Below are 24,989 nucleotides of genomic sequence, written 5' to 3'. Positions count from 1 at the left end.
AGGCCAAACCTGGAAATCATCAAACCTGCTAAATCACTGTTGGTACCAATGGGAACAGATGATGGGCTAAAATCAGAATTTAAGAAAAGTTTAATAAAGGCACTATCTGCAAAAGTGTAAGTGAGGTAGAGGGCAATCACAAGGTATGCTGCAGTGTCCCAGGGCTAGTGACGGTGGGGTGATGTTTATGGCCTGAAGCCCAAAAGGGTAAAAGGGAGGCAGCACTTCCTGGAACCTGGAGACAGAGAGAGCTATGTGACTAGGGCATCCTGGATGGAGATGGACGTTTGGATCCAGGACACAGTCAGGCATTAGCAGCGCCTGGGGCGGAGGGTAGAATGCACCTCAGCTCCTGCTGGCACTTCCCTCTGAGCAGAACCTAACAGAAGAAGCCAGACATTAAGGAAATCTATTTTAGTTTGGGTTCCCTCAGAAGCAGACCATGGGATAAGGGTTTAAGTGAAAAGTCTATTTAAATGAAAGTTTAAGTGAAAATTTATTTGAGAGATTCAGGGTACACCTGCATTGTTGAGCAGTGAGGAAGTGATAAAGGGAAGGGAAAGCAGCCAATAAGATTGTTATTTAGCTAAACGTAATAGAGACAGGAGCTTAGGTCCACAGAGAAATTCTGGGAAACAGAGTAAATACATATATCAGAATTTTTCCACCAAAAGATGAGGGAGTGGGACATCTATGCCCCTAAAATCTGGTTGAAGGCTGCTCCTGGAGATAGGTTATTTTGGGGGTATTTTGGATTGCCAGGCTGGCAGACTGGCCTGTGGGTCCAGGAAAAGCCCTCGGCCAAAGATAGAGGTACTGACAGTTGGAGGTCTGGGGAGAACTGAAGTGAGTGAGGTCCAAAGAATTTGGACAGGGCATTGACAGTGCCTGCTACAGCGCCCACTGATGTGGACTAGATGTGGTACAGATGTACCAACCCATGCACAAAGCAGGATGGAGGAGTGTGTGGAGGGTGAATCTAGAAGGACAAATCCAACTTACATGCATATTTAAAGTAAATAAGTAATATTTACCAATACTCTCTAAAATTTAATATCACTGTTTAAGTGTCAAAACAATTTTTCCTTTTGATTCTCACAATTACTGCCCTTTATCATAGTCATGCATCTGCTGGTCTGATTGTGCTTCTGCATTATGCACTGTGCACTAGCTAGGGCGGGAATTACCCTATTTCACAGAGTAGAAGACAGAGGCTCAGAGAAGTCCTAACACACTAAGAGCCAGTTAGGTGTAGGACATTTAGAATCAGTTCTGCCACTGGGTAATCTTAGAGAAGTTAACTTATCTTCTTTGGGTCCCTGTGTGCTCATGAGTAAAATGGGGATTAATAACATTTCACTATAGAATTGTTGCAAGAACTAAATGGTCTGTGTATAAAAACACTTGCTATGTGGTATGTGTTGAAGAATTGTTTTTTAAGTAAATAATCTTTTTTGAAAAAAATACAGCAAAGGGTTTTTATTATCTATATCTATATCTATCTATTTATATCTATCTCTATCTCTATCTATATATCTCTATCTCTATCTCTATCTTTATCTATATCTATATCTATACCTATTTTTTTCTTGAGACCACATTTCCTTCAAAAATTAGACTGACTGGACTGAGGCTATCTGCCAGTAATAGGCATTCTCTTCTCTCTCAGCTACATGACTATGTAATAATTGAATACTTTGAAATTAAGCCATGAGTACTGATTCAAACAATTATAACCACATTAAAGAGACCACATGACCATCACTCCACTTCAAAGCTACAAAATGGACCCCTTCTATTTCCTTTTCTTTCTTCCTATCTGTTCAACAACTCGTTTTATCTTAAATGCCACGTGTTTGGAAAATTCCATCATTTTACCTTCTTACCTGATCATTAGCTCAGTGAAGTCTTTCAGCCACAATAAAAAAATCCCGTAATGAAAATAAAAATTCCTGTATCAGTTTTCAGGCTAAAAGCATATTTCTTTGGGAGCTAGCAAGCAAGTGGGGCTTCCCCAAAGAGTAAGAAGGCATTTTGCCCAAGGATCTGTAGAACAAAAAGAACCTTGGGCATTTTTCCAGAGTGAGAGAGAGGGGAAAGGAGGGAGGGAAAAAGGGAAATCTCAGGAGACCTGGTACCCAGTGCCTGACTTCTTGGGAAGAACTGAGCTGTTTAGGGGCCTATAAGGAGGGAACTGGTATCTGAGCCAGGACATGAGTGGAAGAAGATGGATCACCCCACACAGGTATGTTTTTAACTCAAAACTATAGCAATCTTAAGATTCTTGAGCCTTAGCTTTGAAAGTATTTATGAAATGCAAATGTCTTCAGAGAATATCTAATTCAACTCCTTTTTTTTTCACTTTTAGGGTCAAAAGACCTAGGGAGGGGAAGGGACTCATTGAAAGTCACATATGTGGCAAAGCGGTGACAGAGCCAGGACAAGAAGCCATGGTTTAGTACCATTTAGTGCCAATTTACATTGTGCAGACAGTACACCCACTTCCCTCTGTCTCCCCAGCCCTCCACCTTTCCAACAAAATTGTCTGCAGTGTCTCTCTGCTTGCATGCCTCCAGTGTTAGGGAGCTCATGACATCCCCAAAAAGCCCATTCTGTTCCTTTTTCGGGCAACTCTTCAAAAAAGTTCCTAGAGTAAGTCAAGACCTGCCTCTCCTTAACTGACACTCTAGTTCTAGGTTGGCCCTCAACTCAGCTCCCTTCGCCCCAGAACAGACCGCAGCCTCCGTGAGTGCCTCTGTCTCTGGACCAAACAGAATGGGTTCTTGCAATTCTGTCTTTTTTCAGCCTATTTTAGAAGCTGAGAGGAGTTTTATCTTCTAGATACATAATTAGCTTCAAACCACAGTGGCTAGAAGGGAACACAAATCTTATGTGTCAATTTGGCTGGGCTAAAGTACACAGACACACAGACAGTTTGCCAAACATGCGTTAGTGTTGCTGTGAAGATGTTTTTTAGATGAGATTGACATTTTAATAAGTAGACTTTGAGTAAAGCAGATTACCTTCCATCACGTGGGTGGGCCTCATCCAATCAGTTGAAGGCCTTAAGAAAAAAGAATGATGACTTTGATGAAGAGGGACTTCTGCCAGTAGATAGCCTTTGGACTCAAGCTGCAACACTGTCTCTTCTCTGCGTCTCCAGCCTGCTGGCTTGCCCTATAGATTTTGGGGTCGTTGGTTTCTACAATCATGTGAGCCAATTCCTTTAAATCACTCTCTCTCTCAAGCTCTTCACACACACACACACACACACACACACACACACACACACACAATTGGTTCTGTTTTTTTGGAAAACCATGACTAATACAATAAGTTCAAGCATACAACTGCCTTTAGGCACAACACCAGAGCTAGAGAGAAAAGAGTTGGTTGACCTCTCATCTTCCTCTTAGCCATCTTATCATTCATTTATTCAACAAATGGAGCATTTATTCTGCATCAGGTACTGGTGATAGAATGGAAAATATTGCTACGGGAGTTCTGAACTTAAGGTCCTGATGAAATCAGACCCTGCCCCAAACTGTTAGTGCAGAGTGGCATAGAATTTATGCTCTGTAGGCAGATAGTCCTGTTCTGGCTTCGACAATTGCCAGCTGGTGACCTTGGGAAGTCACTCAACATCTCTGAAACTCAGTTTAGTTTCCTCATCTGTAAAAAGAGGCGTTTGGACTAAAAGACCTTTAATTTTCCCTTCAATTTTGGACATGCTCAAGGTCTGAGCTGTTTTTCAGAAGAGTAAGACTGAAGAACACTGGACTACTTGTGGGTGCCAAGATGGGACGGTGAGTCCTGTTCACTGGGTGGTGGATCACAGAGGAGGGCAGGAGATCACAGTTGGTATTGTCCTGTGTGGAAGGTGGGCATGGGACACGGAGCTTTAATGGGCCATCCATCACCTTGGATTGGACCATTTCACTGTCACCGCGAAATAAACAGGATGCTCAGAGGCATGTTACAGCAGACAAGCAACTAGCTTCACGCTGGTCCTCTAAGTCGATCCTCACACCAGGGATGGGAGACAGGTGTTATCCTCACTTTACAGAGAATGAAACAGCGAGGGGAAGCCTGTTGTTAAGGATGCTACCGCACTCAATATTACAAATCCTAGGCTCCCTGTCCAGCTCTCCGATCTAAACCCATTGGCTAGACTCTCCTGCGTAGACTGCAGCCGGGAAGGCTCTTGGAAGACACAATTTAGGTCAGCCCCTCGGTTTACAACACAGAGAGGGGAGCCCCGCGACGGGAGAAGTGCTTGTCCAGGGCCACGCCGCGAGTGAGTGACAAGGCTGCTCGGGGAATCCGAGACTCCTGGGTCCTTTCTCTCCCCGGCTGGCTTCTCTCTCCCCCGCGGCCCTCGGGAAGCCGGGGGAGGAGCCGAGCCGGGTGGCGGCGGCCGGGGGGCGGTCCCTGGCGGCCGCGCATTCCAGAGCCACCGGCTCAGCGTGCCTGGTGCCCAGTCGCGCGTCCCGGCCGCGACTGCGAGCTCTTCGGAGGAGCCGGGCACGTTCTGGGGCGAGATTCCAGTTTGGGGCCCGCCTCCTGCTGCCAGAGCCGGTGCCTGGGGACTTGGAGCGGTCTCCGTCCCCGGGACTTTCCGAAGATCCGGCGCTTTCTGGCTGCGGCGGTGGCCGCGCGTTTTAAAAGCAGCTCTCCGCGGATCCCAGGTGAGTGGGGCCGTCGGGGTCGTGCGCGGGGCTCCGGTCCTCGTGCCGCCCTCTGCTCCACCCCTCCCCCCCCAGCTCTCTTCTTCGTTTCTCCCTTTCATTACTTTTGCACTTCCCGATTCTCCTTTTTTCAACCCTTACGTTCGCGCCGTCTACACGCGATCTTGGGCCTCTGGGAGGCTCCACAGGAGACAGGCTTCTGTCTGGTTGTCGGTCCTGCTCTTCTCAAAGCCCGTCTTAGAAGGCGCCAGAAGTGCGGAGTCAGGGGAGGCGGGTCCCAACCCTGGCCTGGCGCTTTCGCCACCCTGTCTCCTAGCCGTGTCTCTCCATCTGCGACACGGAGAAACAGCCTTTGTCTACAGAAACCAGATGAGAAAGGGCTGTGCAAAGTGTCCTTCCAGGCTCTCCCCTCTCCTCTTTCCGCCTCTCTACTGAGCACTTGGCTGTTCCGGTTGCTGGCTCTCTTGCACCTGGGTCCCCTCTACAAATTCCTTGCGAGTACGGACTGTCTTTCTAGGCCTGTCTCTGAGCCAACCTGAGCAGTTGGCCGGGGCCTGGCGCCGGCTACTGTTTACTAAGTGGAAGAATGAGAGATCTGAACCATACAAACCTGTATAACCGTTGAAGGTTCTTGTTTTGATTTGAGTGGCCAGACTGGGCTCTTATCCCTGCATCTCCACTTATTTCTTCCTAACAGCACTGGTCCTGTTGCTCAGACCGTGGGGCTCATTCGAATCCCCTGTGTCTGTAGAGTACTCAAAGCTCTGGGCTGTAGTGACAGCTGCTCAGTCATTCGGTATCAAAGATTTCTTGCACACTAGCTATGATCTGTGCTACCGCCTCAGGGGGCGAGCAGCCAGGAGAGGTTGTGAATGCCTGAACGTGGGCAGGGGGGCAGTTCCCTGGGAGTCAGCAGACACTCTGAGTTACGTGGATGGGGGCATGTCCACTGTTCAGGCCCTACCTCCCCATCTGTGAAATGAGGAAGTGGAAGTTAAGCAGATGGGTGTCTGTAGTTGAACATCCTCTGGGTTCCGCAGGCCACTCAGAAATCCTCTCGGCACATCCAAGACAGCCCAGCTGAGCTTTGGGACATTACGTACATTTGCAGTAACAACTGGGGGAAAAAAAAAAAAAAAACAAACCCCAAAAAACTGTTTCTAGCTGTCGCAGGGTCGTGAATCATACTATGGAGATTCCAAGTCATGCCATCAAATCTTCCAAACTCTGACCTCTTGGGCAGTCAGGACTGTGGGGAATCCCCCTTCTGGCACAGCCTAAGAATCACTGAGCTGTGGTGAGGTGTTGGAGACATGACGCAAATTAGAGACTCAGGGCTCTGACGTGGTCAGGTCAAATACTCAGCCCAGGGGTGACAGGCCGAGGCGTAAAGAGGCCATCACAGCCTCAGATGTTTTCTCAACCATATTCTGATCCTTCTTTTAAAAAACGTGCTGTTTATTCTCCATGGGTTAAACATACAAAGGAACAATCTCTGAGCAAAGAAGATCTTTATCTGAGCAGTTGGCTGTGGTATTAAAACTAGACACATGTATGCATAGTTTATAGGAGTGACTGTTGGTATTACCACACTCTGCGGAACCCACCCTGATTGGCCAGGTAGGCTGAATAACATAATAATAATCATACTTGACATATATTAATTGGTTTAATCTTTACCTCAGTCATATGAGCTTACGGACCATCATTACATCCATTTCGTCGATGAGGGAAGTGAGGTCCAGAAAGAGTAAGCAACTCGGCCATGGTCACAGAGGAAGTAAGTGGCAGAGCTGCAATTTGAACCCAGGCAGTTTGGCTCCAGGGCCCATGCTCTGAAACTCATCGGAGCTGGAGAAATCTGGGGTCAGATCTTGCCCCTGTCACTGACTCGAAGGGTGACCTAAGGGAAGTTAGATGAGAATTCGACTAGTGAATCACTGGGGACCCTAGTACTCTTCCAACTCACTAGAGAAACAAATGATGGATGCCAAGTGGGAATGGTGTACATTCAGAAGTAAAGGCTAAGAGTGAGGTAGCCAGGAAGGGGAACAGGTCAGAGTTATACGCGCCTGGCACATTACACAACAGCAAACCAGATTCAGTACCAAACTATGTACTTTAAATTCCCTAGTTGTGTACAGGTATAACTTCATTATATTATGAATTTGGACCTCCGAGTGGGCATGCGAATTGAATGACACACGGCATAGGATTAGGGGAAATGGAGTGGGGAGAAGGAAAGACAGAGAAGACTAAACTGGGTTTCAATTAATGGGGACGCATATCTGGCACACATCACTGCTCCTAATCCCCTGCCCCGGGCAGATGTTAGTAAACAGGCGCCTAGCCTCCACGAGGCCAGGGAATCCTTCTCAACTCGGCGCTCTAGACAGCCTCTACCAGTCGATCCTGAAATTTTATCTTGCTCTCTCAGACTTCTCGTTTCAGTCCTCTAGGGTATGGTCAATGAAATACTAACTGGCAAAACGGAAACCTTGCTTTCTGAGTGCCCTAGTGACATCTTAGGAAACACTTTGGGGCTTTTTAAAGATTAATCTTCTCTTCCCTTCACTCCTTTCTATGTATATTTTTAATGGTCTTCAACCCAGGACTGTTCTGGACCTGAGGCGGGGCTCCAGGGAACATCAGGAGAGGAGTGTCGGTCTTTGAGAGCTGGCGGGACCCTTAGAGACCACCTCGTCCATCCTCGCCAACTGACTGACAGGAGACTGAGGCCCAGTAGGAGAGGAATTACTCAGGATCGCACAGTGTCTTCATTTTCTAATGCTGTCACAAATTATCACAAATTTAATGGCTTAAATATTAAACTTATTGTATTACAGTTGCATAGGTTAGGAGTCTGGTATGGGTCTCCCTAGGATAAAATCAAGGCATCATTAGGCTGCATTTCTTTTGGAGTTTTTAAGGGAGAATCAGTTCTCTCTGCTTTTTTTGAGTTGTTGACAGAATTCAGTTCCTGTAGTTGTAGGACCAAGGTCACAGTTTTCTTGTTGGCTGTAAGCTGAAGGCCATTCTCTGCTTCTAGAGGCCATTGCATTCCTTGGCTCAGAGCCCCCTTTTTTCTATCTTCCAAGCAAGCAACAACAAGTCATGCCCTTCTCATGTCGAATCTCTCTGATGCACTCCTGCGCCTTCCTTTTCACTTTTAAGGATGAGCGTGATTAGATTGGGTCCATCTGAATAATCCAGGATCATCTCCCCATCCCGAAGTCCTCAACTTTAATCATCTCTGCAAAGTCCCTTTTGCCTCTGTTCTCTTGACTCCGCCTTCCGAGTCACGTTTTCTTTTTCATATTTGAGGTTCTGGGGACCAGGACATGGACATCTTTGAGGGGCCATTATTCCACCTACCATGCACAGTGAGTCAGGATGAGTCAGGATGACCTTGCAACTCTGTCACTGAACCCCTGGTAGCCCTCTCACGGAGAGTCTCCTTTATCGAGCCAGTACACAGCAGGCACTTAGTCACTGGCAAATAACAATGATGGATGGTGGAGGTTTAAACAGGATGCTGTGGATTTGGCCTGGGTTCCTCTGCTGGCTCCCTGTTGGTTTCTAAAACTCAGTGATTGGCTCGGTCAGATGGTACGTGCAGTCTTGAACAGCTCTGGCTGCTTTCTGATCTCTTTGAAATATCCTGGTGTTTTTCCATTTTTCCAGCCACAGAGGAGCAGACAGAAACTCAGGCAGAGAACAAGTCCTTAGGCAGTTAAGAATTTGGGATAGAGTGAGAACAGAGTGCTCCTCAGGGACCTCGGGTCATCGGAGATATGGTTCTGATTTGATTCAGTTCACATTTTTGATAGTCGTGTGTCCTGCCTGTTCCTTCCTCTGGCCCCTCTCTTTGAAACAGAAGTCCTTGGTGAAATGGACTCTGTGCTGGGTTGGTAAATGCTCGAGGCTAACTCGTACATAATTGGAAGAACTATTTCCAAGAGTAAATGTGAGTTGGGTGGCCTTTTCACACTGAACTTGGCACGGGAAATCCCCTCTCCTTTTTATCAGCCTCCTCGTCCTCTTCTAAGAACAGAAAAGGAAAGGTTCATACTCTGGGCAGCAACTCCTGCACCCCCTCCACGTACCTCACTGCTCTGATCCTGAGCACAGGGAATCAAAACTCAAATTTAAGCTCACCAGCCCAAGAAACTCAGCAAGAGGAAACCCAAGAGAGCATTATTCTGGAAGGCCAGGCCTCTTCTGCCTGTTACATACAGGGTAGGCTAGGAATGAAAGAAGCCCCCATCATCCTTCCTGGATGTACAGAGAGCCCAGAAAATGACCAAATAAGAGGATGTCATTTTATTTTACAGATAGGGTTCTGACTTTTAGGGTCATTGGACTTTCTGCAGGGGTGAGGATTCTTTCTGGACCTTTACCAATAAGTTCCAGAAGTTGAGCTCAAATCTGAACTTCCCCAGTCTGCCTATATTCATTCCTTCACCAGTCTCACATTTATTGGGCATTTACCGTGTGCCAGAGCCTGTAACAGAAGCTGAGGTTACAGCAGTGAACGAGAGCTGAGGCTTCTGCTTTCCTTAGGCTCGCATCTGAGCAGGCAAAGATGGCCCATACAAACAAATAATCAAGCAAACAGACGAGCTAATTTTAGATTGTGAAAAGTGAATGGAGACAATAAAACAAGGTATGAGACAGAGAATGGCCGGTGGATCAGAGCGGGTCTGGAAAGGCTTTTCCAAAGAGGTGACATTTAAGTTGAGATCGTGGACATTGAGGCACTGGATATTGAAAAGGAAGATTTAGGGGAAGAGCATTCTAAGATGAGGGAGCAGCAATCACAAAAGGGGAACCAGGACTTGGGACACAGGTCATTAGGTACCCCAGGCTACTAGGCAGCCAGTGGAGTTCCTTCTTTGTACTTGAGTTACCTTCTCTGTCTGGCCTAAATATTTTAGTCTTCTTTAACAATCTCACTAGCCCCTTCCGAGGGTAGAGCTTTATAAGAGTCCTATAAACTGTGTGATGCTAGTAATCCCCCAAGTCTCCTGCCCTGGGAACCATCAGCCTCATTGTTCACATTCTGCAGGAGACTTGAAGAGATGCCCCCAGCATCAGTGACTAAGAGCTGGTCCTAGCTGCCTCCTTTCTGGCCCCTGTGTCCGGTGGAAATGAAAAGGCCGGCCCACTAATTGCTTAGAGCTCTGGCAGTGCTGGACCAAGGCCTTACCTACAGGAAGCCACCTGCCTCTATCTGCCTTTTCTCCTACTTTTGGATAATTAAACTTGCCTGCCAGCAGGAAGTCATTTCTTTTATTGCCTTCTTCCTCTGTGAACTCCTTGGCTGTAAAACCAGTTGGATAACCATTGGCAAGCTCTCAAAAGTTAACTGTTAGCTGCAATTCACATGTGCAGGGTGTGTGTTTCCGGTGGAAGGTTGAAGCTGGGTCAGATTACCAAAGGTGATTTGTTTATGAAACTCTCACTGTGGTTTCCTAGGTCAGATTCAGAGTAGCCATGGCACCCAAACTCATGGTGGGGCCTCTAAACTCTTTGAATTTAGGAGCGGTACTGTATTTACTACTAGCTCAGTTGAATAAATAGGAAGCACTTACTGTGTACCAGGCATTGTCCTAAGTAAGTGCTTTATGCGCATTAGCTCATTCAACCTCCATGGCATCCCAATGAAAAAGTTACTATCGTTAGTTATTATTGTTCCCATTTTACAAATGAAACTGGAGCTTAAAGAAGTAAGCTTCTTGCCAAAGCCACCAGGACTATATATGCTCCCAACCCACGTGTAGCTCATCAGTTCTGGGCTTTGTTGAGGATATCTGTTCTGCTCATCCTGCCTTTCCCCTCATTTCTTCCTTTTGAACTCCTACTTACCCTCAAAGCCCATATCCAAAGCCCCCCTTCTTTGTAAAGCACTTCCATTTTACTTAGACAAAAACAAAGGAATGAGGATTAATATCTTTTCAGCATCTATTATGTTCCAAGATTCTACATTTTGTCTCACTTTATTCTCACAATAAGATGGCATAATACAGTGCTTTTAGCGTCCCTATTTTACAGATGAGAAGACAGGCTTAGAGACTTTAAATAACTTGTCCAAAGTCACACCTCCAGTAAGGGTGAAAAGCAGGACTCAAATCAAGATCCTCTAAAGTCTACACACTTTCTGCCACTTTCCTCTTCTCTGTGGCATGTGGTTTATACCTTCAGAGCAGTGATTCTTTGCCTTGTCTTATAATTAGTGATTGTAATTAATGTCTTTTCCTCTAGAAGAGAGCGAGCTTCTTAAGAGCAAACACCGTTTTATTTATCTCTGTCTCTGCATCCACTCCTGGATCCCAGTATTAATCACAGTGCCCTAAATGTTTACTGAATTAGGCAGAATTGTTAATCTATGAGTTTCATACTTAGATTGGAGGAATAGGTCAGGTAAATCAAGCATACTGCTAATTGATTAAAAAATCATTAATATGGATCAATCATCTGTCATCTTTATCGATAAAGACATGGTCCAAGTTAGGGATGCTAAAAAACTCTAGCTGATGGAGGGGAGGATATCTGCATAGGTCAGTGATTCCCTACATATGGCCAGGAATTATTAATCATAGAACAAACATTCACGGAGTGCTCAGTGTGTGTTAGAATGCTGCTAAAGAAATACTATGTGTGATGACTCCGTGGAATTCTCCTCACCCTATGGGGCAGAAACTATTATTTTCCTACTTTTGTTTTCAGCTGAGGAAATGGAAGCATTAGGAAATTTAAGTAACTTATTCAAGCTTGGTCAGCTAGAAGGTGTTGGAGCCACATTTAAATTCAAGCCGCCTGGATTTACACTCCGTAGTGAGAGTGTAAAGGAAAGACTGCCTTGATGCTTACCAGATTCCCTCCACCCAGAAGAGCATCCGTCTCTCCTGGAATATGAGAGCCTGGGATTTGTGGATTTAAGAATTGTTTGTTTGGTACCTATGCCACTGAGTAGAGAGGAAAGCGTCCAGTGAGGAGAAGTGAGTGGCGTTGAGTGACGTCAGTGCTGGGACAGAGCTGGAACCATTATCCGTTTCTCTCCCAGTCCTTCATCCCATACGCATCGGGGTGCTTTCCCAGTTTGGTGGGATTTCCTGCTACAAGTAGGATTCCAGTGTTCCTGCTTCTCTTCTCTGACGTTCTTACTCACAGTGAGGAATAAATAAGTTACAAGGCGTCGCCATTACTTTCTTCACTACTTTATTTGCATTTGGGCCATAAATCAAAGAAATAAAATGCAAAGGGTAGAATTGCAACAGAAGATCGCTTTGCTTTTGTATGGTGTGTGTGCATGTGCGCACATGTGTGTATGTGTGTGTACTGGAAAACCATCTCGCTTGCCTCACCTGTGGTGAAGTTGCTTAGGGCTCTGGTCCTCAAGGTCCCCTGCAGCTTGTGCATAGTAGAAGGGTATCATTGAGAAACCTGGCTGGCTCTCACTGTTTACGTCAGTTTGTTCTCTACCACTGCTTTCTCCAACCTGACTCCCCACTTTCTTCCCCAGCTCCTATCTCAAACAGGATAGTGATGGAATTGAAAAGAGCACCGCACATCAGGAGACCTGAGTTCTCCCCCTGCTTCCTGCCACTAACTTGCTATCTGACCTTGGGCAAGTTGTTCCCTTCAATCTGTACAATGAAAGATGGGTTTTGTGGTTGAAACTAGATAGTATCTAAATTCTGTGTAGAATTCTAGAATACTGTTAGTTTGTAGATGTTTCATCTGCCTTGAACAAACCCAGTGAGACATAGTATTGCAATATTAGTTTTCTATTGCTGCCATAACAAATTACCACAAATTTAGTGGCTTAAAACATATATCCATTACCTCACAGTTTCCATTATTTCTAATACTGTATTTTTCAGTTCTAGAATTTCTATTTGGGTTTTTTAAAAAATCTGTTGTATTCTTTCTTAGAGTTTCCAGTTCTCTGTAAAAATTCTCAATCTTGAATTTTTTTCTTCTTGAACATAGTAAGTAAGTTTATTTAAAGTGTGTGTCTGTCTGACAGTTCCAATTTCTGGAGCCCTGTAGATCTTTTTCTATTGTCTGTTGTTTCCGTTGTTCTTGTCATCTTGCCTTTTTCCTTTCCTGTTTATTTTTTTTGGTTATATAGTGGACATTATATTTGGATAAAAAAAAATTGAAGCCTATTGTGATATTATGTCCTCTAGAGAGGATGTAGGTTTGCTTCTGCCAGGCACCTGACAATCTGGAACAACCTCAGTTTTATTGCAGGGACTGCGATGATGTAAAATTGCTTGTAGTCTCTGGGACTGGTATACTTCTAGTTCACTTTTAGAACTAAGAGTGCTCATTGACGTCCAATCCTAAAATGCAGGGGTTTTCTTCTGTCTTGGCAGTTTTGAACTCCCGAGTCTGTCAGAAAAACTGCTTGCTCTCCATCCTCCAGTAGCAGAAGTGCTGCTTCAAATGCCAGGCTTGCTACAATGGGTTTCTGTCTTCTCAGAGATCTTAGCCTAGGAATTCTTCATTATTTTGTTATGCCTTGGTGCCTTCGAGCCGATTTTTTTTTTTTTGGTCCAATTTTTCTAGTTGTCCTCAGTAAGAGGATTGGCCTAAATCGTCTAGTTTGCCATTACTGGAGGTAAAAGTCCTGATTTTTTGTAGACTGCACATCTCTTCGTAATTCTCTAAATCTAGAATGGGCTTTGGCCAAAAGCAGTAAGAGTTTGGTCTAGACTTAGATGAGATCTGAGATCTGAGATCGGATGCGTAAAAGCCTATAGTACCCGGTAACCCAGGTGGTCTCCCATCCAAGTACTAACCAGTCCTGACCCTGCTTAACTTCCTAGATCAGACGAGATCAGGTGCGTTGACCTGCACTTAGAAGAGCAGCTGTGCATCCGGCACAGTCCATGTTCACGCTCCTGGGTCTGTGGGGATGGCAGTTGTGGGTTGTGGTGAACACAGGGCCAGGAGACCGGCGTTTGAATCCCGTTTACTTAGCTTTATGATCACTAGCCAGTTAACCTCCTTCCACATCTGTGAAAGAATATATTCCACACAGGATTGTAGTGAAGGCTAAGTAATGTACGGGACGAGGCCTACGACACGACTTAGCACTTGGTGTTCATAAAAGAAATGCTGGTTTGTGTGAGTCCATGTTTGAAGAAAGAAGAGGGAGGAGTACTTAATTTCTCTGTGATTCTTGGAAGTAAAAGAGCTATGTCTTCTGAGTAAATAGTAGTAATTCCTAAGAGGGTGTCTTGTATATAGCAAGTACTTGACAGAGGAATGAATGAATGAATGAATGACAGAGTTACTTGTCCTGATAGTGACCACAGAGAACTCTGCTCTGTCAGAGAGGTAAAAATTACTTGCTGGGGAAAGAGCCTCATAACCGAAAGGTGGACGGATAGCACAGATTAGCCACCTTGAATGCAGTTATTCTAAAACTCCAATTTATTGGAAATTTTAATTTATGAAATTTATATATTTTTTGTTGGAACTAGAAAATTTGCCATGTGATGGCTTTTTCTTTTTTCTTTTTTCTTTTTTTTTTTTCTGTTGCAAAAGGACTTATAATTGCTTAGAAATATGGTCTCAGAGTAAAACTTCATGTTCCCCAAGCAGGTGGCAGACACTCCCCTGCTTTCCTTCTGGGATCGGAATTGTTTAAATTGCTTATACCCAGCCTGGGGGCGTAGAACCGGATGGTGTCAGTGGTTTATGGCATCAGTGGCTTATGATACCAGTGGCATCTTTGTCAGCTTAAGGTGGCATTAATGCAGTTTCTTAGACAAACTTATATTGAACAAATGTCAGAATTTATTATTCATTAATGAGGTAAATAAAGTATGCCAGTGTGAAATGATGAATTTAGGCCTGACTGCTGTTTTACCTTCCATGGTCATAAAAACATCACATTTTTTTTTTTTTTAAATCAATGATAAGGTTAAATTTGTGACAGGAATGGTTTGGGCTCTATTCTGACATGAACCAGTAAGCAGAAGTAACAAGCAATATATCTGCAAAGCAAACAATAAGCAGACTGCTCTATGGTTATTAATTAGATGCACCTAAAAAACAGAGTTTTATGCACTCACAAGGGGCCAGTGTGCCCAGGGGGCCAGAGAGAGGTCAAACAGAAGTCAGCTAGCAGCAGCATAGAGTCCTGCTTTTTCTCAAGCGAATTTTTCCAGCACGTCATTAAAGATGCTGAACATAGGGTTTTTGGAGATCTTATTTTGGGGACAAAATTTTTCTTTCACAGTGGGGAGAGGTGGAAGTGACCAGAGCCCCATTACCTGGGAAGAAACACCCACTAGAAGATACATGTCTGAGGACTGAAAAGGTTGAAACAGAGAGACGAAAGCTCCCTGTGCCCTCTGCCTCCTGGTCATGTGGGTGACCCGCCTTTGGGCCCTGAAACAGTAGCTCTGGAAGGGCCCTTGGAGAATATCATAGCCTGTGGTTTGCAAATTGTTTTGAGGAGACCGAGGGGTCAAGGGGAAGCTGAATAGCTATGTTATACCAGGTGAGCAGGCTGTGCCGGGCAGACACCAACAAAATGATGGGGAAAAGTGATTTTCTCTGATGTTTTCAGTTAGAGGAAAAAGTGACTAGAGTTTCATTATAACATGTACATTTTTATGTTACAGTTTAGTATTGCTTTTAGTCCGAATTGTTTATGTGAAGGGGGTGAGCACCCTCATCTCTAGTGCTTAGGGCCTCTAAGGATATTTACTCATCCTTGCTGCCTGAGTAGGACCCCAAAGCCCCTCCCTCAGGCCCTCCCTGGCATTCAAGAGCAGCTGCATTTTTATATGTTTTTTGTGATGGGGCTTTTAAATTATTTTATGTGCAAAAGAGTAAGATTAGTACTGAGCAGAATATACATTTTAGAAAAAGTTTCATTTATTTACCTACTTGTTCTGTTCTGTTTTCTTTTAGAGAGGGGCAGCGACTTGATCAGATTTATGTCTTTACATGATTATTCCGGAAGGGAATAGGATTGAAGGTGGGGGGAAACCTCTGGACCTTAAGTTTGCCATCTGTGCAATAAGGCTGGCTCTAGTTTCAATGATTTTTGGTTATGGATGAGTTCTGAAGCCTGAGTTCCTGTAAATGACAGGTTTTGCTTACGAAAACCAGCCAGGGAGATTATAGATTCCTGGCATTTGAAGTTACAAAGGCTGTTTGATATTAATGGGTTTACCAGAAAGGGCTTTTGTGGGGTTCCTTTGGCCCAAGGAGAGCTAGCTGGTAATGTAATCAGGAGACCACAAAGAATGAATTCTCCTGCCCGCCCCCGTACCTCCTGAGCAGTGTGTGTGAGTGTCCTGTGACTCATGCTTCTGTGCCTTAGACCTTAGGCTGAGGCAGGGCCAGCCTATGCTGCTCCTCTGCAGACCCCAGCCTGATACTGCTGAGGTGGTGGGAGCCTCGCCAGAGGCCTCTCCTTCATCTTGAACTTGCCTACATCTGACTAGACTGGCTACAGAGCAACTAGGAATCAATTCTCAAACCATAGTTTAAGGAACAGTTGCAGAGGCCTTAGAGAGCGTTGGGTCTAGGGGTTCCCAAACCTGGCTGCACATTCAAATCACCAGAGAAATGAAGGGGGGGGGGTGCCTCTTGAGTCTAATTCAGTCAGCCTGGAATGGGACCTAGAAATCAGTGTTTGTTTGTTTTTTATATTGTTCTAAGGTGGTTCTCAGTTCACACACTATGTAGCAGTTGGCGACTACTGATGTAATCTTATACTTAAATTTTGACTTAAAAAATGACATATGTATGTATGTATTTACTCTTTTTTTTTTTTTTTTTTTTTTAGTGAGGTAACCTTTGGTTGACCTCACAGATTGCAAGGACTTTGTCAGCTTACAGCCTCTGTTTTTGTTTTTTTTTTTTTTAACACCTACAGCACCTGGTCTTCCTAGGTGGTCTCCCATCCACTACTAACCACACCTGACCCTGCTTAGCCTGACCCTGCTTAGCTTCCGAGATCAGACAGGATCAGGCTTGCTCAGGGTAGCATGGCCATAGACTGTATTTACTCTTTTTAATACAGAGAATTATAAAGAAACCACCACAATCCCATTTTTCCTTCAAACCAGTTGACGTAAAAAAATTAAAAGTAAAGAAGACGTACAGATGGCAACAGGTAACGAAAAGATGCTCAATATCACTAGTCATCAGAGCAACGCAAATCAAAACCATAATGAGATATTATCTCACACCTATTAGAATGGCTATTATCAAAAAGACAGAAGTAACAAGTGTTGGAGAGGATGTGGAAAAGGAACCCTTGTACACTGCTGGTGGGATTGGAAATTGGTGCAGCCACTATGGAAAACAGTATGGAGGCTCCTCAAAAATTTATAATAGAACTGCCATGTGACCCAGCAAATCTACTTTTGGGTATTTATTTGAAGAAAATGAAAACACTAATTTGAAAAGATATATATACCCCCTTGTTCACTGCAGCATTATTTATAATAGTCAAAACATGGAAACAACCCAAGTGTCCACTGATGGATGAATGGATAAAGCAAATGTGTGTGTGTGTGTGTGTGTGTGTGTGTGTGTGTGTGTGTGTGTATCACACTTATGCTGATTCCAGTGAATAGAAAACCTATGTCCATCCCCATGGATCTTAGGATATTATAAGCAATTAGCAGGTGTTATAGAAATATCAATGAAAATAACAATAGCAGTAAATTTTCATATAGGTACAGTAACTTTAAAAAGTAATACATACTCATGCTTTAAAAATTCACACAGTACAAAGACATGAATAATGAAAAGCGAAGGCTTCTACCCCTAGTCAAACTTCCCAAAGGAAATCACTATTAATGCTGTCTTGGGATTCCCCTCAGAAAAGATTTTTTATTTGTCTATCTATTTACTTAATTCTATAAAATCTGAACCAAAGGAATCATCCTATATATATTATCCTCCACTTAATTTTTTTTCACTTAAAGTATTTTTGAGCTCCCCATAGATCGTTCTTTTTAATAACTATTAAATAAGTTAACACGTGTAACACATCGGAACAACGCTTGGTGTGTGGCAACCACGATATATTTGTTAGATGAATGAATGAAAATTGCTGTATGATATGTATGATACTCCATTATATGGGGATACCCTACTTCATTTTACTATTTATGGCCACTTCTGTTATGTCGGTTGCTAAAACAAACACTGCAGCAATGAACATCCTTGGATGTGCATCTTGGGCGCCTTACTTTGGGTATGGTAATGAGTCCCTTATTTAGAGTGGCAACAGTGGGCGTGGAGCCAAAGGCATGAGAAAGAAGGGTTACTGATTAGGTGAAAGCGTGAAGTTGGACGGGAATTGGGAATTCTGTCTGGTACCTAGAATCACAGAATTAAAGATCTTAGATCTAGAAGGAACCATAGGAGATTGTTTCAGCCTCTGGGTGGGGAATGTGTTAACATTGGTGGTTCCTAAGTTGTGTGCTGAGCCACAGTGAACTTCCTGGAAATGTGTGGATGGGGGCTGCGAGATGTTTAAAATTTTGGACAGGAATGGTGATATTCGACATCCCTCAGATACTATATGATTTACTAACTCAAGATAGTTTACAGTTTAACATTAATCTCAGTACATTCCTTTTGGTGATGGTATAATTTGTGAAGCAGAGTTTTTGGCAGTTGCCACGATATGGCAAGTCGTGGGCACCAATGAACACAGAGTAGGAAGTGAGCACAGCATCGTCCAGCCTGACTCCGAAGTTCAAAAGTTGTGCAGTGCCCAACTGTTGCACGCATCCCATTAGTCAACAACTGGTTAAGAATGAAATATTGTTCTCTTTCAATTTGTGTGTATTATTTTTTTTTTCCAAACAGCTACTAATTAGTTAGGGCATAGATGTTTATTAAGTTGTTTGAACCTGGCTGTGTGTTAACTGGAACTGCTAGGTATTTATCTCGGCCTGAAGCGCTGTGAAGAAATTACTAAGACACTAAGGGCGCCGTAAATTGAAAAGGTTTGGTGACAACTGATGGACATACTTTATCCATCAGAACTCTATTAGCTGCAAGTGTGAGAAACCAAACTGAGTTGGTTCTTCACAGAAAAGAGGCGGTCATGTTGCCAGGAGGATGAGAGAAGGGGTACAGGACCGAAAACAGTGAATCTCCCACCTTACAGGTGTGGGAACAGGCTCGTGGTATGGTAGCTTAATAGTTAAACATGGAGGATCTGGAGTCCCATCCACCTGGCTTCACTTCCTTGGGCAAATCAACAGCTACATGTTTTAAGCCATTAGAGTCCTCATCTGTAAAGGCGAATAACTAAAGATAAAGGCCAAGCAATGAAAAAGGATAACAATAATAGTCCCTGCCTCATAGCATTGGTGGTTGAAGTGAGGACTGAGTCAATACGCATCGAGTGTCTAGCATACCACCTGGCACGTAGGAAGCCCTTGGTAAATGAGGCCAGTATTATTATTGATCGAGCTGCTTTGAAGACCACACAGCTGGTGCGCTTCTGACTCACTCCCGGAGTAGGTTTCCTTCCAACTCAGGAGGCGGGGAGAGGGTACACAACAGTGATTTCCTCTTTCCCGTCTGTTACAGAGTGAAGCAGCATGGACGCCGTCAGCCAGGTCCCCATGGAAGTCGTGCTCCCCAAGCACATCCTGGATATCTGGGTCATTGTCCTCATCATCCTGGCCACCATTGTCATCATGACCTCCTTGTTGCTGTGCCCGGCCACGGCGGTCATCATCTACCGCATGCGGACTCATCCTGTCCTCAATGGCGCTGTCTGAGAATCTCCCAAGAGGGGCAGGGGAGGCACAGGGACAGTGCCCCAGAAAAGCAGCAGGAGGAACTTTGGAGCAGGACCCTGGAGTGGGATACGTGAGAGGAGACCTGATTCTGCCACTGGCCAGCTATGGGAGTTTGGTCACAGGACCAAATTCGATAAGGACCAGGTTCCTTATCTTTCAAATGGGAATTATGATCCCTACTGTTCCTACCTCATGGGGTTGTGATAACCAGTGACTTGGTGGAAGTTAAAGCTGTCTGTGAGTAGTAAAGCCACCCCAGATATAAGGTGTCATTGCTGAATGCCGAGAAGCTCTGAGGAACCAAAGAACCTAATTACTAATGACGGCCTTCAGGGTGGTGAGGGAGGCACTCGGGCTGGGCCACCTCTGCCAGTGCCCCTCAGGTCAAACCAAGCAAAAGCACTCTGCCATCATTCCAAGGGGAGAGCAGCATATTGGCTCAAAATTTTCTTTGAGGTGCCACTCCCTCAAGTTTTCTAATTTGGGAGGGAATTGATCATGGCAAGGGGGAGGAGACGGGTGGATCGATCTTCCCAAGATCTTCTCTGTGCCAGAATCTCTGCCCCTGTGCAATCTGGAGGAGGGTTTTGCCATTTCTGGGCAATGGCAAGGGAGCCGGGGCAACTCTTCCTTTCCGCACTGGAGTCTCGCAGGTTTGACACTCAAGCAATGTTGGAGAGTGCAGGGCGGCTGAGTTCCTGGCCGGCTTTCAGAATCTTCAGCCCCCACCCCGTTGTGTGCCCCCACCACACTTGAGCTGCCCCGGCTCCTGCTATAATTAGATCCATGGTATAATGTGTACCTTCTTCATTCCCTCCCACCAGCGCTGCAACCAGTCCAAGGTACAGACTTCTATTTTAAGAGATATTCCCAGGACTTTTGGAACTATGATTATTCAAAGTGATAGTTATTTTAGATGCTATGCTTTATATTTATATAGAGAGATTTCTGGACCACTCGAACTCTTTGACTAAAATCAGAAGCATCCCAGGATTTATTAAATTATGTAAAAGGACAGCACAGATATCAGGATATTATGATGTGAAAATGATGCTTTTTACTTTGATCTGATCTCACCGATGTACATAATCAATTTCCAATAAAGTGCTAGAATGAGCATGTCTGAGGTCTTTCTTTAAGAGTCCGTATTAAACTCAGGAACTCAGGTAAAAGGATTCCACTGAGAGACAGCTTGAGTGTAGAAACAGAAAGGGAAAGAGAAGAATCAAATTGACTTCCATGGTTCTAGCTTTGGCAAGTGGGTGAATAGTTGTTCGATTCACACATAGCATGCAGGAGGGAGAACAGATTTTGGAAGGTCAGTATTGGACATGTCGAGTTTGAAGTGCTCACAATATTCAAGTGGACACTTAATCGGGATGCAGTTGGAAACCTGGGTCTGTTCATTGGGATTTTGTGGCTGGAGTTATGTTTTGGGGGTTATCAGCACACAGTAGGTATGACACACCAGTGGGCAGGATCACCCCAGGCAGGGTGTACAGACTCAGAGGAGTGAGGTGTTAAATGCAGAAATTGGGGAACACAGAAAACGAACATAGAGAAAAGCAAAGCAAGGAGATTGAGAATGCCATGCGGTAAGAGGTGATACGAGAGGGATGCAATCATACTTTGGGAGTTAAGGAATCGGTGGGCACCCAGGAATTGGAGAATAGTGGGAACAGACAACACGTGCCAGAAACAGGACTGTAGCATAGAGTTTAGAAGAGGGTATCAGAAAAAATGGTCAAGGGCAAACATGAGATGCATGAGGCTGCTGCCAGCGTAACATGGCATACTATTTTACAGCAAAAATGTTTTTATAAGTAGAAAGGGTATACGCTAAAAGGACCAGACCCTTCACACCAATTCAACAATATACAAACCAATTCCACCTGTGAAAAATCCAAAGATCAGTTGAGAGGCTCCTGTACCCAGTGCAAGGGCAAACCCAGCTGCACTGGAGCGGGTAGGAACATCTGTGGCACCTGCTTGCCATAATCCCTCCTCCCAGCAGAGCCCCACATGATCAGAAAGAAACCCACAGCTCCCAGCTTCTCCCTGGGGAAGAAGAAAGAGGACTGGACTATACACTCAATGTTCTGACTTTTGGGGGGGCTGCCTGAGGGACTAGTTTCTTCTGTCTTGCCTGAATCTGATTATGCACAGGAAAGGATCCCAGGTTGGGAGCCACTGAGAACAAAAGCAACAGTTTGGACTAATACACCCTCATTTTTGGGCTAACAATACATTCAGGCCTTTCTTGATTGATTTTAATTAAATTTAATTTTAATTCAAGTAAGTTCTGAAAGGGATAGCAGACATGCTCTATGCTGGAGAGAGGAGCTGACAAGGGTTACTCGGGGTACATTTTGTTTAAAGAACTTTAAAGTACAGAGTTTTCCAAAATCTTTGTAGGCAGCTCAGATAGGAGGCGTACCTAACATGCCGGAGTTAACCAGTGTTTGATGCTACAAAGGGGATTTCCGCAAGTCGGGTATGGAAAGGATGTGAGGAGTCAGAACAGGGTGGTTTCTGAGTTCCCTTACAACTCTCAGTTTTGATTCTAGGACTCTGATAATACAAATCTCCATTTGCTAAGAAAGTTGTGAACTTCCCTAGAGATAAAGCGCTCCATTTGGGAAGAAGAGCCATACCGCCATCTAGTGGTCATAATAATTACTCTTTTTCATCCATTGGTTTTTGAGTGTTTGGAAGAAAAGTCATTACTACTATTCATTAGAAATTAAGATATGAGTGTTTCTTTCACTTGTTGACAATGTTATCCAGTGAATTTTCTCAGGAACATCTTCTCCTGAAAAATACCTACTTTGTTCCTACTTTTATTTCTATAAGTAATAAATTTTTGAATCTATATCACCATATATTTGCCTGATAACTTCTTTGCAATAATTTCCTAAGAAAGAAGATGCTAGGTCAAAGAATATTGTTTAAAGATTCCTATAGGCACTTTCCAACTGTCCTTCCCAGAAATTCTGTGCCACCAACATTTTATAAGGGTACCTATTCCCTGCACCCTCGCCAATCCTACATAAAATCATTAAGCTATTTCTTTACCTATTTGAGTTTATTTGAATTTCTTCTTCTGTGAGTTTATAGTTTTTAAATACTAATTATGTTGAATATTTAAATATACATTTTGTATATTTTCTATTTTTCTTTCCTGTTCATCTTTTAGCCTGTCCATCTTTAATTATTGATTTAGATGAGCTCTTTATAAAACAAAAAGTAATTATTGTTAAAACATTGAACAATCTTATAAGCCAGGCATAATGCTAGTAAGCATATATTTGAAAATAGTTACAATTCTGTAGGGGAATTTTATTCTTCTCTGTCCTATCAATATGCAATCAACTAAAAAAAATAATTATCTAATATGTTCTAGGCACTTGTGGATGCTGGTAATACATCCATGCCTGATCACTTGACTACACCCTCTTATAAAACACAGAAAATAACCCGTGCCTCTATTAAATTGGGAAACTTTGGTTCCAGGAATCTAAAGGACAAGATTTTTATTGGAAGATCAGGACTTCAATTCAGACTCTCAAAAAATATCTATTTTGGATCTATTTTGTGCCAATTACTGACCACAATGAGAGAGCTACACAGGTAAATAAAACATTGCCTGTATCATCGTAGATTTACATTCTAGTGCATGTGGAGGGATCAAGCGCGGAAAGCAGTAATGATAGCTACCATACATCGATAATGTTGAATCAAGTAGTTTTGATGCATCATTTATCATCTTTACGGCAACTCTGAGATGTGATTTTTGTCCCCACTTACATAATAAAAGGCTGGATTAGGGTTCGCCAAGTTGTACAGTTCCAGGTAAAATAGGGTGTTTTTTCCTGGTAGAAGGGGAGTTCGACCTGGATACAAGCAGGGGAGGTGTGGCGAGGGACATGGAAAGATTATTAAGCCATGATTTAAAATCTGGCTTAAAAAAAAAAAAAAAAAAAAAAGCCCGTATATGACTATCTCCGGTGCAAGATGGGGGAAAACAAGCGTAGAGAAGAGCTTCAGAAATGTTCACTTCAGAAGCCATGAGTTGATTTTATGTCCTTTGTGAAAGGTAATCGCTTTGAGAAAATTGTCCATTTTTTTTCCTGCTCAAATTCAGACTAAATATTTAAAAAATAATTGGATTAATGGCTAAGTAGGATACAGTAAGCAGCTTGCCTCTTCTCATGTCTAAAATACTACTGCTATGACGCTTGAAATTTAAAGACTAGAAGAGAGAAAATATTCCATAGATGTTACAGAGTTCATATAAAGATATTATGAACCACTTTGACAATAAATTTGACGATTTAGGTAAAACATACTAATTCTAGAAGACACAACTTGCCAAAACTGATTCATAAAGAAATATAAAATCTGAACAGGTCTATCTATTCAAGTTATTGAATAAAAAGTAAAAAAGCATCCCATAAAGAAAGCTACAGGTCCAGATGACTTTTATGAGGAATTCTTCTAAACATTTAAAATGGAAGAAATAAAAATCTCCCAAAAAGTCTTCAAGAGAATAGAAAAAAATGATATACTCCCTACCCCGTTTTATAACTTTGATACCCATACCTAATATGGACATTATGAGGAATGAAAATTATAGGATACCATGTTGACACACTGAATTTCTCTCTCTCTCCATCCACCTATCTAATGGTATGTTACAACAATATTAAGTTTATTTTCATAATGCAAGATTGATTAACATGTAAAAGTAAACTTCGGAAAATCGCCACACTGTAAAACACAAAGGAGGAAAATCATATAATTTCAAAGGGTGTAGAAAGTACATTTGAAGACTTTAATGCAAGTATTTATGTAGAAGATGATCCAAGAAAACACAAGAGAGGAAATTGGGAAAGTAAGGTAAGGGTGGAAGAAAAGCTAAAAAGAATGCATTAATGAATGGATTAGCATTGTGGGAAAGTGGACAAGCTCACTAGGGATTCTCAATGATTGTGAGACAAATGCCTTAGAATCATGCCAGCAGAGGACGGGGTGCTGGGCCATTTAGCCAGTGATTGTCACTCCTTGCACTTCCGCAGTGTGTTCCTCCTGGCAGCTCAGCAAGCCCCCCTGGTGCTCTGAGAGAGCTCTTGGGCAGAGAAGACAGATTCAGGCTCCTGATGCAGAACGTGCCAGGAAAAATGTCTTTTGTGGTTACTGCTGACCAAGTGGGCCAAGGGAGTAGCGGGCAGGGCCTCGACAACACATGCTGGAGAATCCAAGAGGATAATGTCAGAAGGACAGGAAAAAGTCAAGCACGAAAATGTGGTAACATTTTTAAGAGCTAATGAATTTGTCCTTGTCAAAAATAAATACAAATATTAATCTAAATTATCAGAAAACAATGACACAGGAAGGTGGCAGGGGGTAGCAGAAGCAGCTGCTACTTTTTTTTTTTTTTTTGTCAGGGTAGCTACAGAAATGTATTAGCTTTAGATATTAAGTTTATTAT

The 24,989-nt window shown here is 43.4% G+C and overlaps 1 protein-coding gene across 1 annotated transcript; it reads left to right on the top strand.

Annotated features, from left to right (window-relative positions):
• The first annotated feature begins 4,456 nt into the window (after positions 1–4,456).
• SMIM3 (small integral membrane protein 3) lies at positions 4,457–19,589 on the top strand. The gene is made up of 2 exons (XM_016118761.2): positions 4,457–4,688; positions 19,284–19,589. Exon 2 carries the CDS (start codon positions 19,295–19,297, stop codon positions 19,475–19,477), a length of 183 nt encoding a protein of 60 aa, XP_015974247.1. The 5' UTR covers positions 4,457–4,688; positions 19,284–19,294; the 3' UTR covers positions 19,478–19,589.
• The last annotated feature ends 5,400 nt before the right edge of the window (positions 19,590–24,989 follow it).

The sequence above is a fragment of the Rousettus aegyptiacus genome, unplaced genomic scaffold (assembly GCF_014176215.1).
Source record: "Rousettus aegyptiacus isolate mRouAeg1 unplaced genomic scaffold, mRouAeg1.p scaffold_m13_p_7, whole genome shotgun sequence".
Classification (NCBI taxonomy): Eukaryota; Metazoa; Chordata; class Mammalia; order Chiroptera; family Pteropodidae; genus Rousettus; species Rousettus aegyptiacus.
This window is presented reverse-complemented; position numbering and strand designations above follow the sequence as displayed.

Bases quoted from the DNA above. Each gene is read 5' to 3' on its own strand.
- SMIM3 (XM_016118761.2), top strand. From the start codon at position 19,295: ATGGACGCCGTCAGCCAGGTCCCCATGGAAGTCGTGCTCCCCAAGCAC.